Source organism: Saccopteryx bilineata, chromosome 5 (assembly GCF_036850765.1).
Source record: "Saccopteryx bilineata isolate mSacBil1 chromosome 5, mSacBil1_pri_phased_curated, whole genome shotgun sequence".
Lineage (NCBI taxonomy): Eukaryota > Metazoa > Chordata > Mammalia > Chiroptera > Emballonuridae > Saccopteryx > Saccopteryx bilineata.
The window spans coordinates 156,389,723-156,408,428 of record NC_089494.1 but is presented as its reverse complement, the minus strand read 5'-3'; the positions used below and the strand labels follow the sequence as shown (position 1 = coordinate 156,408,428).

The 18,706-nt window shown below is 39.4% G+C and overlaps 1 protein-coding gene across 2 annotated transcripts in view; it reads right to left on the bottom strand.

Moving 5' to 3' along the window:
• ST8SIA6 (ST8 alpha-N-acetyl-neuraminide alpha-2,8-sialyltransferase 6) overlaps positions 1–18,706 on the bottom strand; it is a 202,935-nt gene that overhangs the window by 20,348 nt on the left and 163,881 nt on the right. For both annotated transcript variants that reach the window (XM_066280791.1, XM_066280792.1), the window contains one exon: positions 680–824. In XM_066280791.1, the coding sequence (XP_066136888.1) occupies positions 680–824 (145 nt within the window). The remainder of the gene's footprint in view (positions 1–679; positions 825–18,706) is intronic.

Genomic DNA, 18,706 nt, shown 5'->3' with positions numbered 1-18,706 from the left:
GATTCTTGAGAGTGTATGTTTCTAAGCAATGGGATGTTCTTCATGATAAAAATTTCCCCCAACTTTGGGTTTATATTAAGGGACAGGTTTCTTCTTGTAATGATACTGTATTACTTATTAGTTTTAATGATACTGTAAAACACATTAATTTTAACAAATAAATGATGAAAGCACATGTGTACTAGGGAGTGTTCTAGGAGGTTGGGATACATCAGTAAACACACAGGCAAAAATTCCTCTATGGGGGTTATGTCCTTTGACCAAAAATTCTTACATATCTTCCTTCCAAAAATTAACCACATAAACCCACAGTTCTTTGTGAAGGAATTGACTCAGTCACCCAAACTGACATTTGTTAGAAGCTTATTCCAGATGAAAAATGGTCATCTTCCCAAGCCCCAGAAATTGCTATGCAGAAAACCCAAGTACCTCATCTCATTCAGGGATGAGTCATGAAAAGTCAAGAAGTAGGAGAGCTTATTATTTCAGATATAAATATGATGCCCCATAGAGCCACCATGCATTCAAAATTGCCTTTTAAAATGGACTGCTATAAATAACTTATAGCAGAGTATGATCTTTTAATTAATTAACTCCATTATTATACATTATAACTTGAAGTGACAGAAAATTCACCTGGAATGATGACACAAACAAACCATAACACATCTCTACTCACCACTGGAAACATATTAAAAATGTTCCTTCTAATTAGTATTGTGTTTTTACTTTCCACCTCATAACTCATGTTAGTTCCAACTGGAGTGTTATTCTGAGAAACAATGAAGTTTTGGACAGCATCACAACAGGAAGCAAGTTTTGCTCTGCAAAGAAAAAAAAATGAGCCATGAAATAAGATTAAGAAACCAAAAATAGAGACTACAATGGGAAATGCAAAAGAGGACTTTGCTATATTGACTTTCAGATGAAAGAGCAATCATTCACAAAGGTGAAGTTTTTACCTCATTTCATTCTTACTGGCCCTGGGTGATGAAACTGTGACTTGGGAGGATAAAATAGCAAAGAATATTAAACAGACTTATATGTAAGTAGGGACCCTCTCACCAATAGAAAATGTCCACTAATACTGTGATTTAAATATAAAAATTCCTCTTAAAGATAATGTGACTACATTAAAGAGAAAAATGGCAGAATACATTATAATTATCTTATAATAATTATAAAGTACAAAAACTAAATTAAAAAGTGTTATAAACTGTCACCAAAGCAATATGCAATCATTTATCATGAGACAAATCCAATGAAAAGAAGAATCATTACAGTGATTTTTTTGAGCTCTAGTGACATAATTCACAAATACAAATTATATTTAAAATAGACAACTTTATGTTTTGATATGCATATACATTGTAAAATAATCACCACAATCAAGCTAATTAATATATCTATCTCCTCACAGTTATTATTTTTTCTTTTTCTTTTTTTGAACACTGAAGATCTACCATCTTACCAAATTTCAAGTATACAATGCAGTATTGCTAATTACAGTCACACTGCAGTACACTAATACAGTGAATTCTAAGTAAAGCAAATTTAAAGCTGCCATTCGTTATAGAAAAAAATATAAATCAATACCAAGCATTATTTCAAAACTATTACTGTGGAGTGAAACATCATTAGAGTGAAGTCCCCAGGATGGTCCTTGCCTGGCTCCTCTGAGTTTGCCCCCAGCCTCTGGCAGGTCAAAGCACAACAACCATACAGGCTTTTTATTATATTTACATAATTCTCCAGGGATGCAGATCCCATAGCATCTCTTGATAATCTTCCAAACCTTAATCAACCTTGACGGCAAGAGTCTCTTCCACTTGTGCAACCGAACTAGTGCTTCACTTAAATCCATTTCCCTTGTTAGTTCTTCAGTGGCCTCAGGAAAACACTTCATGTAATTGAAAATGGTAAGCAAGTAAAATGTGAGCCTTTTCAAACTTGAAGAGTTTTACAGACTTTTCCTGTCTTGCAGATTTTTCTCAGAGGAGCAGCTTTTCGTGATTTTAGTTATCTTGTTCCTCTTTTAACCTTTATTTATTTCTCCATGTTATTTAAATATGAAAGCTGGATCTCATCATAGCACAAGGGACAGGAACTACTCAGGGAGCAGAGCTGACTGTAGGAAGTGCTGACATCCTAGATCCATTCACTTTTTGATGGCATTTTGGTCCCGAAGGTTATACTTTTGTACATGTTCCTATTGAATTTTGTTCCTTTGAAAAAACACAGCGTTCTAATCTGTCAATCATTTTGAATTATAGGCGTCCTGAATCCCAGTAATTCTCAGGGTATACAAAGTCAGTGCTGAGATATTATTTGTATCCTAAAATCAAGCTTTTAAATAAGGTGACCAACTTTTTTACAATGAAAAGGACAAAAATAAATTGAAGAAAACTATATTGTAAATAAAAGAAACATTTTATTTATTGCAATGATGATACACTATAATATGATAAATGTATAATGAAAACATTTGTAATATTTTATATTGTAATTATGCTTACATGCCTATTAATTTTTAATAATAATTGTAAGAAAAAATATTTTTCCATTGAATAAATATTTTTTGTCAATGTATCATCTTGTAACAATATATTGGAAATACATGAACAAGAAATATTCTTCATATTGAATTTTAGGGCATGTGCCGCAGCTAGAGGATCAACATTCAATCTCGATTTCTCACTTGTCCAAAAATCATTAGCAATGGAAAAAACTCTTTCAACTGCTGCATTATTTCCAGGGCAGCACAATATAAATTGAACAAGAATAAATAAATTTTCACATTGAATATGTTCATTTTTGAAATGGCTGAATATTTCCACCCTTCTTTTATCAATTTTGACGTGTTCATTTTCCTACTGTATTAATTTTTCAGAATTTAAATATAGTCTTCTAATTTCTTCAAAGAGACAACTGTCATCTATTTTGATGTCTGGAATTTCTTTAGATAAAACTCAAGACAAGATTCAACATCTGTGCAATATACTTGCAATATTCCTTTGAAAAAACACAGTGTTCTATCATTGAAAACTGTTATTTCCCACGATGTTTTGTTTATTTCAGACCATTCTTTGATATATTGAAAACATGTCTGGTAAAAATCCTGCACTTCTTTGATAAATTTTTCTGTTATGCCAGATTTGATTCCTCTAAGTCTGACAATTTTATTTTTATAATTAAAGGAAGAAATTTTTCTTCAAAACGAGATTTATATTGAAGGATAAAGTCATTCAAAATAAGACAAACTTCCATAGCTAAAATGTGTTCACATTCAATCTTTTGAATTGTTTTGTGAAAAATAGATGCTTGATTATGTACAAAATACATTAATATTTCAGATATTTTATTATTGAAAAATGATTCCAGGATTTTAGGACATTTGTCTAAACTTAAAAAATATAAAAAGAGAGGCTCAAATAATTGTAGAACACACTCTCTAGCAGGTGTTAGAGCAAGCCATCTAACTTTTGAATATCTGAAAAGTTTTTTGTATTCAACATTTGCTTCTTCACAAAAGTGTTTTAAAGTAGCAACACAAATAGTAAAATGACTAAAATGCAAATAAATTGTAGTTATCATTACTTCTACATCAATTGGTATGGCACATGATGCTGTGTTGATTGCATTTGACAAAATATATGCATTACAACCTATTCCTGGTATTTTCTTTTGGAGTAACTCTTATAATTTTACATGCACATTATTCACCCCTTTGCGTCTTTGCCCACCAAACCTTGTATTTGTATTATCAGCCATTAGTGCAACCACTCTGGATTTCAAATTGTTTTCATTTATTACTCTGTATAGATGGTTTGACAAAATTTCAGGAGTTTCACCCTCAGTGGATTCTAAATTTAAAATTATTTGAATGCCCTTGGTAACATTAAAATATCTTACTATTATTGGATACAATTTGATTTATGATTTGATGCATCAGATAAAATCATTACAAATATGTCAGTTTCCAAGTCCTCTGTAAGTATTTTGTCACAGTAATTTTTAAATACTGATTTCAAAATAGCCTCGCATTTTGTCCTGGCACATGACAATTTTGCATTGTGAAAATTTTTCAATAATTTAGTTGTACAATCCATACTATAAAAACTTTGATTATGAATTATAGTATGAAATGCAAGTGTTCCCTCCATTGCAGCCAATTGTTTTTCATCTTCAGAATAACTTAAAGTTTTAAAAATACTTGTTACTTTACAACTGGAAGCTGATGCATCTAATGATTGCTTATGTTAGTTGGTGGTCAAGTGTTTCATTATTGCTGCTCTGCCCCCAACTGCAATACAAACTTCTCCACTGCAAATACTGCAGAAAACAATGATATCTTTCTTTGATATGAGAAATGGAAATTCCTTTTTCAATTTATCGTTGAAATGGTATTTTCTCTTTTTTGATTTTTCCATCCCTTAAGTGAAATTTAAAATTAAAAACAAAATATAGAGCTACACAAACAATGCAAGCACATTAAGAACTGAAAATGTTACATCATGGTAGGCGAATTTTCCAGAAGCTAAAATAACAAAACTAAGTATCAAACAAAACCACTATTTTAGAGTGTTATTCTGGTGTATTTATCATTTTCTAATTTAAAAATATCTGTTTTATGCAACTATTTAATCAAAATGCATTATTAATAGATATGGTTTGAGGTTAGATTTCCACTTTAAAACTCAAATTTCAGAAAATACTTGTAAATAAAAATATACATATTTGGAGATTATTAAATAGATAATAAATTAATAAAATGTGAATTGTGCTTACTTGTCTATGACTAAATATTCACTGAGAAAGAAATAATCGTGAGTCTACAATGTCGTATGTGCCGTGTTGTGTTTCAGTAAGAAGCACACAAAGCCATCTGCGCACCTGGTATATCGCGCGTTCTCTCAAGGTCTCCCGTGCGGAGTGTATGCGTCTCATAATTGCACGTGTCTCATAATCACATCTTGCCGCACTGTACTGATCCTTGACAAATTGTCATGTCAAATACAAATACATCACATCACACGCAATGGATGGACTCTGCATCCATCAAATATGGACATTTACAGATTAGTCTTCCAATATCAAAAAGGAGGACACGTAGGAGGACACTTTTGGAGGGAGGATGGACCTTACAAAAGAAGGATTGTCCTCCCTAAAGGAGGATGATTAGTTACCCTATTTTAAACAATACTTCTTATCTATTAATTTATCTCATTAAAATAATAGCACATTCCTCTTAACTTAATCCTATTACCTGCTTATTATCCCTCTTTGTATCAGAACCTACAGATTAGCAAAAAAAAAAAAAAAAGGTAAATGAAGTGATGGACAGTGAAAATATGATACTAAGTAGTTTTTAATTATAAATTTAATTTCATAAGCATTTACATGACATTGCAAGCTCAGAAATCCTTATGTGTTTTATGATTTCACTTATATGTGGAATCTAAAGAACAAAACAAATGAACAAACTAAACTGAAACAGAATCATAGACACAGAGAACAGACTGATGGCTGCCGGGGAGGGGGGGTGACAAAGGTGAGGGGATTAAAAAGTACAAATTCGTGGTCACCAAACAGTCATCCAGATGTAAAGTGCAGCATAGGGAACAGAGTCAGTGATCCTGTAGTAACTGTGCACAGGGCCAGGTGGGCACTGGAATATCAGGGGGCCACTTTGTAAAGTATAGGATTTTCTAACAACTGTTCTGGACACTTGAAACTAATATAGAATCATATTAAATATAAACTATAATTTTAAAAAAAGAAATCCTTATGTGTTTATAATGTTAAACATCTCGAGAAAAAATAATGGAATAAATTCTCATTTAGCTTTGACAAATAATTTAATTTCTCTAAGGATAAAATAAAAAGACTATTACATCACCAAAAAGCACTAACCAGAGTGCCCTTTGTGGTTTTTTAAGAATAAATTTTGTTCCAAAATTATATTTTTTAACATTGTACTATAAAATTTCAAATCTACAGAAGGTTGAAAGAATTAGACAATGAGCACTTGAACAACCACCAGCTATACTGTACAATTAAGTTTTTATTCTCTGTCTTATTGTGTATTTATCTATCAATTCATTGTTGTAGTTATTAGAATTCAAAGGAAATTGAAGGTATCACTATACTTTACCCCTAAACACTTAAGCATGTATATACATATATATAGCATATATATATTTTGGAGTAAAATTTACATACAATAAAATCATAAGTACATTTGATGAATTTTGAAAGATGTACCTACTCTTGTTACCCAATCCCTTATTTCAAAAACACAGACTGTTATTAACCCCCAGATAATTCCCTCCTACCCCTTCCCATCTTTCTTTAGCCCTCCCCCATCCTAAGGCAACTGCATTTGTAATCACTTTTATTTTTAACCAAAGATTAGTTTTGTTTGTTCCTTTTTATTGCTGGAATAGTATTCCATCGCACGGATGTGCCAGAGTTTGGGTTAGCCATCTCCCTTGCACTTAAAAAAAAATCACTATCAAAAAGAAAAGTTGAACACCTAATCATTCATAATAACCTCCCAGAAAAAAACAGCAGAATAATTATCCAAAATGCTATTTCTGAAGCCTGCCTTATTTCCTGTTTCACTAACTAACTGGACTTAAGCCCTTATTTTCAGTGGCAGGATGATAAACATATGCTATCACTTCCCAGCTCAGCTGACACTGTTAAGAACCAGTGTCAGCACAAAGCCAAGCTGCTCCTAACAAGCAAAACAAAATGGAATTTGATCTGTTATTCCATTTCCCATCATCCCTCAAAACAGTGAGTCCTGACCCCTGGTGACTAGATATGTTCACAATAACAGGCATGGCAATTTCCCTCTTATTTGTAAAGCGCAGGAGACATTAAGACATGAAGGAAAAAATATTAACTAGATGTGATGCTTAACTTTACATGGACTTGACTGGACCAAGTTGATGCCCAGACAATATTTCTGGGCATGTCTGTGAGGGTGTTTTGGGAAGAGATTAGTATTTGAATCAGTGGGCTGAGTAAAGCAGACTACCCTCCCCAACGCAGTGGGCATCATCCAATCTACTGAGGGCCTAAATAGAACAAATGGCAGAAGAGGGCAAATTTGCTCTTTGCTTTAGGTGAAACACTCATCTTCTCCTATCCTTGGCCATTGGTGCTCCCTGTTCTCAGGTCTCCAGACTCAGACCAGGGCTTACAGCATGGACCCTCCCATTCTTGGGCCTTCAAACCCAGACTGGCACTTACACATTCAACTTTCCTGAGTCTTCAGCTTGCAGATGGCAGATAATAGAGCTTAGCCTCCATAGTTATATGAGCCAACCCCTTATAATAAATCTTTCTGTATATCTGTACATACCCAAGTGGTTCTGTTTCCCCATAAACCTCAACTAAGAAATACCAGTACAGAGAAGTATGGGTGCTGCTGTGACAAATACCTAAAGATGTGGATGTAGCTTTGGAAGGGGGCAGTAAGTGGAGACTGAAGAGTTTATGGGCATGCTAGAAAAGGCCTAGATCATCAGGGAAAGAACTTGAAGATATATGGAGGGTGAAGGCCATTCCGATGAGTTTGCACACAACAATGATGACCATACTACCGAACAGGAGAGAAAAGGAGGGCCTTGTTATAAAGTGGCAAACAATTTGGCTGAATTGTGTTGCAGTCCTAGTGTTCTGGGGAAGGTGGAGCTTGTGAGCAATGACACTGGATACTAAATTGAGGTTTCTAAGCAAATTGTTGAAGCAGTTTGGTTCCTCCTGACAGCTTACAGTAAAATGCAAGAGAGAGATGACTTGAAAACAGAACTATAAATAAGGAAAGTGAAGCAGAATTTAAAGAATTGGAAATTCTCAGCCTCTCCATATGGCAAAAATGAGAAAGTATGCTCAGGAGAGAGCACTAAAGGTATGGCCAAGCTGACATTTGGTAAAGACAGTCAGTTGGGTGTGAATGATGGATTTAATCAGCAGGAAAAGTGCCAACTTGTACAGAGGAGAAATGAGATAGGAAGCAATGAAGGAATGCTACTCAACTTCTTTTTTTTTTTTTTTTTTTTTTTTTTGTATTTTTCCAAAGCTGGAAATGGGGAGGCAGTCAAACAGACTCCTGCATGCGCCCGACTGGGATCCACCCGGCATGCCCACCAAGGGGCGATGCTCTGCCCATCTGGGGCGTTGCTCTGTTGCAACCAGAGCCATTCTAGCACCTGAGGCAGAGGCCACAGAGCCATCCTTAGCGCCCAGGCAAACTTTGCTCCAATGGAGCCTTGGCTGCAGGAGGGGAAGAGAGAGACAGAGAGGAAGGAGAGGGGGAGGGGTGGTGAAGCAGATGGGTGCTTCTCCTGTGTGCCCTGGCCGGGAATCGAACCCGGGACTCCTGCACACCAGGCCGACGCTCTACCACTGAGCCAACCTGCCAGGGCCTTCGACTTCTGGGATTTTATAAAGATGGGATCACAGAGCTATTTGGCTACAAACATACAAGGGAAGAATGATCAAAAAGGTGATTCAGAGATCAACAGGGCTGCCTCCTCAGTCACAAAAGGGAAGACTTGCTTTCATTTGGCCAGATGGTCTCTGCTTATAGCTATGAGGGTAGGGCCACCAAAAACCATGGGCTTGGGGGGCCCAGCAGAGCTGCAGGGGCAGGACTACCACAGTGGGTCCAGAGGGCAGAGCACAGAGCCAGAGAAGATTCTCTTGAGCACTGAGATCTCATGCAGTTTGCTTTACTATGCTTTGGACTTGCTTTGGACCTCTCATCCCTTACTTTGCTCCTTGTTCAGGCTTAGGAATGTCTGTGCTAGGCCTGTCCCACCAGGGCATTTTGGAAACACCTAAATTTTTTGCTTTCACAAAAGGCTGACAGCTAGAGAGTACTTTGCCTCAGGATGAATGGCACCTGAAGTCTCACCCACACCCAACTTAGATGATATTTAGATGAGACTTTGGACTTTAGACTTTGGAACTGAGACTGTAACAAATTTAAGACTCGGAGCTATTGAGATGGAAGGAATATATTTTTTGTGTGAGAAGGACATGAATTGGGGGGGGGCAAGGGCAGAATGTCATGGCCTAAAACATTTGTATCCTCCCCAAATTCGTATATTGACACCCTACTTCCTATGTCATGGCCCCAGGAGATGGGGCCTTTGGGAGGTGATTAGCATTAGATGAGGTGATGAGGTGGAGTCTTCATGAATGGGATTAGTGTCTTTATAAGAGTCACAAGAGAGCTTGCTTCCTCTTTCTGCTCTCTGCCCCTGAGGACAAATGAGTAGGCTGCCATCTATAACCCGGATGAGGGCTCTCACCAAAACCCAACTATGCTGCCACCCTGACCTCATGCTTGCAGCCTCCAGAACCATGAGAAATAAATTCCCATTGTTTATTAGCCACCCAGTCTATGGTATTTTGTAATAGCCGCTAAAACTAAGACACTAGAAGACATGCTGTGACCACACACCTAAATTGTCTATAACATGTGGTTTCACTTCCAGAGTCAAAGCCCAACCAGATCAGTGCACACAAACCTTACACTTGCAAACCACTGTGTACTTTTCCAGAGCATTTTCACACCCATTATCTCATCTGATTTCACAACAAGTAGGAAGGTGGAAAATATTATTATTCCCATTTTAAAGATGAGAAAACTGGCATTGAGAGAGGTGAAGTGACATGACTGAAGCACATGGGTTGTAAATGACTGAAATCTATGTTTCTGACATTAGTGGTGGGGGGCCTAATTGCCTCATTTGAGCTTCTATCTTGTGGATGCTTTCCATAATGGCACCCCAATGACAGAGAAGTCCCCAAAACAATGCAGGAAGCACTTTGCTGACAACTTGCCCATGCACAACTTAAAAGGCTGTGCAAAAAAAAGTACATATAAATGCTTCAAATCCTATATATAACTGAGACACTCGAGCCTCTCACTGTACATAGAGAAGATACAGGATCCCCCATGGTATCTAGAATATCAAGTGTTCTGGCCAACCTGCCTCAGTATTTAATGGAGAAGAATCCCCTGGATTCATGGTGATCTTGTCCTCCTAGCATCATACCTTCAGCATCTTCCTCCACAAAATCCAGTTTCAAAAAGTAAATAGTGTACACTCCCCTTTACACCTGGGAAAGAACAGGAACCCTCTGCACTGCACTGAGTTCCAGAACTGAAAACAGTTCACATACTTTCAAAAGTGCTTAATTCTCAAGAAGTAGACTGGTCTTGGGACAATCTGTCTTAATATGTTTAGTCTTGATATATAAAGATGGAATCTAAAAATGTGCAAAATCTTCTTTGCATCACAAAGAAGATTATTGGTCTAATAAATTGTTTATGATTGGCCTAATAAATCTATTTTAAAAAGTGATTTTTGTGAAAATTCTTTTTTCTTTTAACCATAGGTGCTATTTCCTTTGTTTCTATGTTTGTTTTGTTTTCTTGATTCATTTCAAGTTTCAGGTCAAAATTCTTCCTAAGGACTAACAGTGATGCTCCCTGGATTTCCATGAAATATTAATGACTGAGTAAGGCTTACAGTGTGCAACACACTGTAGGACACTGTGTGAATATCAACAACCTAACTGCCCCGCCCAGAACTCACAGGCCTGTCTCCTTCCTGTTTATCAAACTCTCTAAGACTCTCTAATGATCTGAGGAGCAGTCAGGGCCAGGCAGAGGTCTAGGCACTATCTACGTATTAAAGATCTACCTTTTAGGGGCTTTCACTCTCTACGATTATAATAAGGTTGTTAGGAAAAGAAGTTTTAAAATATAAGCACCTACAGAAATCCAGGGACTCATTTATCACCCTAACCATTTCTAAAACAGTCAAACTTCTTTTTCTTCACCAAACCCACAATGCTTAGGCCAAGCAATACACCAACTACCTCTCTGTTGTGGATGCCCCCTTTTTTGCCTTTCTTTTATCCTTACCCTATATTATATAATTCATTGATTGACCAAATATAACAATATCAAATATTTAGTGTGTTGTCCCTATATAATAAACATTTAACACACATGATCTCATTTTAGCCCTACAATAACCCTACAAAATAGGTACAATTGATGCTCATTCTATACTTGAGTACAATTCAGGCTTCTAACAGGTAAGTAGGTCACATATCTCATCATTTGTTCATTCATATTTAGTTAGCACCTAGATAGATGTGAAGCACTGTGAGGTGTGCTATCTACACATTGGTAAATAAAATGTACAGTCTCTGCCTTCATGGTGTTTATGATCTAGTAAGGAAGAAGATAGAAAGGTTTATAAGGATGAATTTTAAGGTTAACAGAATATGCCGCCCACTCCAAATATGCCACTTTTGTATATTATTTTGAGCCCTAGGCACTAAGAAAATAGCACATGCAGAGAGAGATCGTCTCTTAACTGCGTCATCTGCCTGAAGACAGATCCTCCCAGAGGAACTCAGTTGTCATAAATCTGCTGCTGAATAGGTTCAACAACCGGGGAGGATGGACTCACATCACAGGAAGGGAGGCCAGAGTCGACACCACATCCAGACACACTTTGTCACAAACCATCATACTCCCATCTGCTCTTCCAAGGACTCTCATCTTTCCTAAAAGTCATTAACTCTCCCCTAAAAGACTTACATTTCCCCTTCTCCTTTCCTTATTAGGATGGTATTTACATCTGAGTTTTAAGTTGCCTTGAGGAGTTTCTCATCTTTCCCGGGGTGTCTCCCATGTACACATCAGACCTATGTGTCAATAAACTTGTTTTTCTTCTGTCAATCTGTCTTTTGTTACAGGGGTCTCAATCAAGAATTCATAAGGGTAAAGGCAAAATTACTTTTCCTCCCCTACAAATTGTAAGATGGTAAGTGGTAAAGCCAGATTCAAACCTAGGATTCAAACCCTTACTCTAAAACCCGTTTTCAGTAATGTCCTACAAAGCACCATGTTGTGAAATGCTCCCCAAAAGAATTGGAGGAATATTAAATCAATAAGATATTATTGTTTGAATTACCATATCTTAGTGCCCAATAGATTTTTCCAGAATCCTTAAGTTCATAACTGGAAGCACATTTAAAAATAAAAGAGTGCTATGGGCCCCAAGTGCCTCTTACATCATGTAGATGTGGATGACCCCCAGGCAGCCTCCCTGCACAGCCATCACACACCAGTGACTGCTAGACTCTGGGAGAGGGTGTGTGCCTGCGTGGGGGCCTGTGTGGGTAGCTTTGCAGTGTGGGGGCGTAAGGAAAGAAAGAGAGAAAGAATCATTTGGTTTGGAACATTGAAAATAATTCATCCCTGGTCAGGGGCCATTTAAGGAGTGAATAAGATTTGCAGGCTCTAAGTTGACTTGATATAACTCAGCAGTATGCACTGGCTTACTAAAATTCAAATGTGATCTGAAACAATAGAATTAAAAGAATAGCAGCTAGAAGCAGTGGCTGGAATTCTACTCTATGTTGCTCAAACCATACTCAGTGAGCTTAGGTCTGTTGTGGAAACTTGCTTTCAAAAGTATGTTAGGAAACCAGGGCCTGTCAGGAGGGAACATCTGCATTGGTAGAGGAATTGAGATCTGTGGCAGATGCAGAACTGATAACACCCAGACCAGAGAAGAACAGAGTCAGGGACATTCAATAGTCATCTTCAAATACTGTGCAGACTTAGGAGGAATCAAATCTTACTGTGTAACTTCCAGATACATCACTAGGACCAATACACAGAACAATTCAGCACACATTTACCGAGCACCCAGCAAGTCATGGCCGTGGTTCAAGGTCATGAGGAAAACAACTTACAACTTATTAAAAACAACTATGAGTAAAGTGTGGGTGGGCCCTGCCCTCTGGGAGCTAACCAACATTATAAAAGACAGACACAAAAATGTAACTGGTTATTTCAATATAATTTCAATAGAATACTTTTAGGTATGAAGAGGATATGGTAAGAGCACAGGGGAAGGACAGTTCAGCTCACTTGGGGTAAGCGGAAGATGTCATGAAGGTGTGAGCACATTGCCCAGCACGTAGGAGGCATGGGTTAAATGTTTGTCCATTGAACAAATAAACCTGTGCTTAAGAATGATGGCTCAGATAATGGAGGGTGGACGGTAGCCAAAGGAGACCAGAGGGAAGAAGGACGACTGGAGTGACCGAGCATCTATGGTAGAGTTCACCTAATGAAGATCGAAAGGGCCCATACTAAACAAGTGATTTCAGAGTGGGAAGGGCAGGTGTGGAATGGTGTGGGGAGAGACTTGAGATCTGTCCAGTAGGAGGTGAAAGAACAAGAACGAGGGAGAAACGAAAGAGGCCAGGAGATCAGACAATGGCTCTGAGACCCAATGCTCATCTTGGTCTCCCCCAAACCCTCAGCCTTACCCAGTCAAATTCATTAATTTCACTGATATTCACCAAGAGCATTCTGTGTTCGGCACTGTGCCAGACCTGGGGACTATGTCAAGGAATAAGAGGTCCCATCCCTGCTCTCACCTTGCACCCGGGGCAGCACAATTTAGAGAAGTAGTAATGGAAGGAAGGCTTCAGAGTAAAGCACAAAGGCGGTAAGCAGTTTGTTAGCTGTTCAAGAAGGAAAGGTCGGCAACTCAGGGTCTTTGTTATCGAAAGGGTCACTGAACTGCAGGGGAACAAACTCAACATAGGGTCATTTAATCAAAGAACAAGAGGTTCTAAAATTTTGAAAATGACATAAAATAATGAATTCAGGAAATACTTCTTAAGTGTCAGTTGTCACATCAGGGGTGACTGCAGATGAGAAGTGGGAAGCTGAAAGAGAAAGAGCAAAACGACTGGAGGGAAGCCCAGAAGAAAGAAACAGGTGGACAGGGCCTGAGACAAAGAAAGAGGAAAGAGATGGCACAGAAAGTGCATCCCAGAGGAAGAAAGCCCTGAGAAAGGCGGAGGAGAGGGTGCCAGAAGGTGGAAGGGAGACACACACCAACTACCAGGATGTGCAGACTCACTGAAACAGCCAGAGAGGTATGAACACTCACACTCGCGCACAGAAGCACAGGCTTACAGCAGCAGAGCATTCAACAGAAAGGGGCCATAAAGACAGCCATGAAACACAGGTCCACATAGGAACATGAGAAGTGGAACATCAGTTTGAAGCTCAAGTATATTAATGCATAAGTAATAACAGCAAATATGTGCATGCATCTTACTATGTCCCAGACACTCTTCTAAGCACTCTGCAGAGTAGCTTACTTAATCTTCTTCACAGCCCTATGAGGAAAACACTATTCTTCTCATTATTTTTTACTCTCATTTTGCAGGTGTAGAAGCTGAGAAACAGAAAGGCTAAGTCACTTGCCCAAGGTCACATGGCTAGTAAAGGACATGACCGAGCTTTGAATCCACATCTTCACGTCTGTGTGCCCTTACCCACTGCCTGTCCTCTGTACATGCTGCCTCTGTACATACACAAATAAGCCACAGACTCAGCCCCACAGCACTGTCACTAAATGTGCAAATAAATTCCCTGGTTTTCATGGGAAAGTATCTACATCAGAGACTTTTTGCAAATTGTGATGAAATATTTTCAAACTGTGCTGAATTTTCACAACTATATGCATAAAAAAGTGAAACAGTGTCCCAATCCCTTCCCTTCCTCAGGATTGGTGGCAGCTAGGACCAAAGCCAGCTCCTAGGAAAAAAGACAGGGGCTGACCCTAAGGACAACAAACATGAACAGCGAGCACCGAAAGGGTAGAGCCACACATCTAGTGACAGAGAACAGTGGTCAGGGTAAAATGAAGATCTCATTCATTCCTTCCTTCCTTCATTGATTCACTCATTCATTCATGTGTATATCTATTCAGTGAACCAAGCTCATACTACTATTCTCAGTTCTAGGGATACAACAACAACAACAACAGAGTGAATGCTCATGGAGAGCTTGCCATCTAGTAGGAGACAGACAAACGCAAACAATGACAACATCACAGCATAAGTCCTACATCACAAAGGGGGACCAGAGGGTGAGGAGCTGGGCTAGGCCATGCCAGGCCCACTGTATACCAACCACTGTTGCATAAGTCAAAAACCTGCAAGGGTGCCTGACCAGTGGTGGCTCAGTAGATAAAGCATCAAACCTGAGGTCCCAGGTTCGAAACTCAAAGGCTGCAGGCTTGAATGTGAGCTCACTAGCCTAAGTGTGGGGTCGCCAGTTTGAACATGGGATAATAGATGCAATCCCATGGTCATTGGTTTGAGCCCAAAGGTCACTGGCTTGATGCTTAAGGTCGCTTGCTTGAGCAAGGGGTCACTTGCTCTGCTGTAGCCCCTGGTCAGGGCACATATGAGAAAGCAATCAGTGAACAACTAAGGTGTTGCAACAAAGAATTGATGCTTCTCATCTCTTTCTCTTCTTGTTTTTCTCTGGAAGGAAGGAAGGAAGGAAGGAAGGAAGGAAGGAAGGAAGGAAGGAAGGAAGGAAGGAAGGAAGGAAGGAAGGAAGGAAGGAAGGAAGGAAGGAAGGGAAAGAAAGGACAAAAGAAAAAAAACTTCGTGGGTGATACTGTAGCCCAATGGAAACTTCCTTTTATGATAATAGAGTGGACCTTTTGACTTATATGCCTGCCAGTATGTGGAGGGAAGCCCAGAAATTGGAGTCTGGGCTCCTTCCTCACTCCCAAGAGCTGCATAAACTACAGAATTTAAGGTGCTGCTCTGAGTTAAACAATAGACTTACTTGCATCCTTTATCTTATGTTTATGTTTTGCTGGTTCAGTAATAAAGCAAAGTGAAAGCAAGTTTAACTGAGGCCAATTTCATATTCACACAAACCAAGGACCTGAGTCAGTCCTGCAAGCAAGAGCACATGGAAAGGTATCTAATCCAAACTTGGGGTGTCAGAACTCAGCTCCCCAGAAGAAGCAAAGCTTAAGCTGAAAACCAAAAGATGAGCAGAAGTTAGCCAAGCAATGCCAGAGAAAGCAGTAGAGGGGTGAAGACTGATAAAAAGCAAACTGGGGTCAGACCAGGTGGTGGTTCAGTGTATAGAGCACCAATCTGGGATGCTGATGACTCAGGTTCAAACCCCTGATGTTCACCAGTTTGAGCGTGGGATCATAGACGTGACCCATGGTCACTGGCTTGAGCCCAAAGGTCACTGGCTTGAATCCCAACATCACTGGCTTGAGCAGGGGGTCACTCACTCTGCTGAACCTCCACCCCCTACCCTGGGTCAAGGCACACATGAGAAGCAATCAATGAACAACTAAAGTGCTGCAACTAAGAGTTGATACTTCTAATCTCTCTCCCTTCCTGTCTGTCCCTCCCTTTCTCTCTCAATGAAAAAAACAAACAGGGAGTGTAAAAGCTGGGAGTGGGGAGAGAAATCTTGTCTGTATTAGGAGATAGAGTACTAGATGGGGGCACTGCAGGACTACATCATGAGAAGTCTTACAAGCAAGACAAGGTAAACAATCTGACTTTCTTCTAAGGCAAAGGGCAGGTCATTGAGAGTCTCAGCTAGGGCAATGGCGCAATAAACATTTTTTAGGGTGTACACCCAGTTTCAGTGAATAACACAGATTCTATGGTCTGACTGAAGGTGGTGTGATCAGGGAGGAGGACAGGGCAGGAACCAGGTGTTGTAGTCTCCAAAGATGGACACCTGCAAGGCCTTCTCTCCCTAGCCACATATGTCAACTTTTCATCAAACCAAAAACAAACGCACAGATTCAGAGAACAAATTGATGGTTGACAGATGGGAAAAGGGTTGGGAGGATGCGTAAAAAAGGGGAAGAGATTAAGTACAAATTACAAATTGGTACTTAAAAATTAGTCATGAGGAGTAAAGTGCATGAGAAATATAGTCAATAAAATTCTAATAAGCATGTGTGGTGTCAGATGGGTACTACATGTACCAGGATGACCACTTCTTGAGTTATATAGATGTCTAATCACTATGCTATACAGAAGAAGATAATATAATACTATATGTCAACTGTAATTTTTCAAAAACAAAAAGCAAATTTTATCCCTCACATAAGGAAGTGAGATTTAAACTCCTTCCCTTGAATCTGGGTTGAACTTGATGACTACTCTGACTGAGAGAATGACACAGAAGGGGTGTACTCAGGCTCCCAAAGCTAGGTCATGAAAGATCTTGTGGCTTCTTCCTGGGTCTTTTGAAACAGTCACTCTTGAACACAACCTCAGAGAACCCAGCCACCACATGTGGAAAGCTCAAGTCACATGCAGAGGCTGTTTTGCAGGTGCTTTCGATGGTAGCCCTAGCTGAACCCCTACAAAAAGTCAATGTCAACTGCTGGTTTTGTGAGTAAGCCACCTGGGATGTCCAGCTCAGGCAAGCTTTTAGGTGGCTGCAGCTCCTGTCACCTCTGGACTGCAACCGTGTGAAAGTCTCCAATTAAGAGTTTCCCAGCAGCCTGACCAGGCAGTAGCGCAGTGGATAGAGCATCGAACTGGGATGCTGAGGACCCAGGTTCAAGACCTTGAGGTTGCCAGCTTGAGTGCGGGCTCATCTGGTTTGAGCAAAAGCTCACCAGCTTGGACCCAAGGTCACTGGCTTGAGCAAGGGGTTACTTGGTCTGCTGAAGGCCTGCGGTCAAGGCACATATGAGAAGCAATCAATGAACAACTAAGGTGTCGCAATGTGCAATGAAAAACTAATGATTGATGCTTCTCATATCTCCATTCCTGTCTGTTTGTCCCTGTCTATCCCTCTCTCTGACTCTATCTGTCTCTGAAAAAAAAAAAAAAGAGTTTCCTAGCTAAGTTTAGTCAGCCCATGAAACTGTGAAAGAACATTAAACTATTGCTCTAAGCCATCAAGTTTGGGAACAATTTATTATGCAGCAATAGATAATCAGAACACTAGGTAAGTGTCTGTCTATCTATCTATCTATCTATCTATCTATCTATCTATCTATCTATCTATCTTCTCACTTACCTACCAATTTATCTAATCTAAGACACCTATTTTAAGGAATTGGCTCACAACTGTGGGGATGGCAAGTGGAAAATCTATAAGGCAAGCTGGCTGGCAACTCAGGCAGAAGTTGATGCTGCAATCTTGAAGGAGAACTTCCCTCCTGGGAAACCTCAGTGTTTGGTCGTAAGGATATCTATCAGCTGACTGAGTGAGGCTCACTCGCATAATCAGGATAATTTCTTTCACTTGAAGTCCACTGTTATCTCCGTCTACAACAGTACCTTCACAGCAACACTTAGCTTGGCAATTGATAAATAAATGAATGCTCCAGCCTAGTCAAGTAGATACATAAAATTAACCATCACAGTAACTTAGACCAGAGTAGTGGGGGTGGGGGGTAAAGAAAACTAGATAGATTTGAAAAATATTTAAGATGTGAAAACACTAAAGTTCGGTGACTGATTGGAAATGGGCGCTGAGGAAGATGTCAAGGGACTACACAGGTTTCTGCTCAGGCCACTGGGAGAGGGTGGTGGCTTCCCTGACACAAGGAGAGAAATGGCCTTTTCATAATGAAGTGCTGGCCTGTTAACATTTCAATTCATCCTAAGACTCATAAAGGGTTGCCTGACCTGTGGTGGCGCAGGGGATAAAGCGTCGACCTGGAAATGCTGAGGTCGCCGGTTCGAAACCCTGGGCTTGCCTGGTCAAGGCACATATGGGAGTTGATGCTTCCAGCTCCTCCCCCCTTCTCTTCTCTCTCTCTCTCCTCTCTCT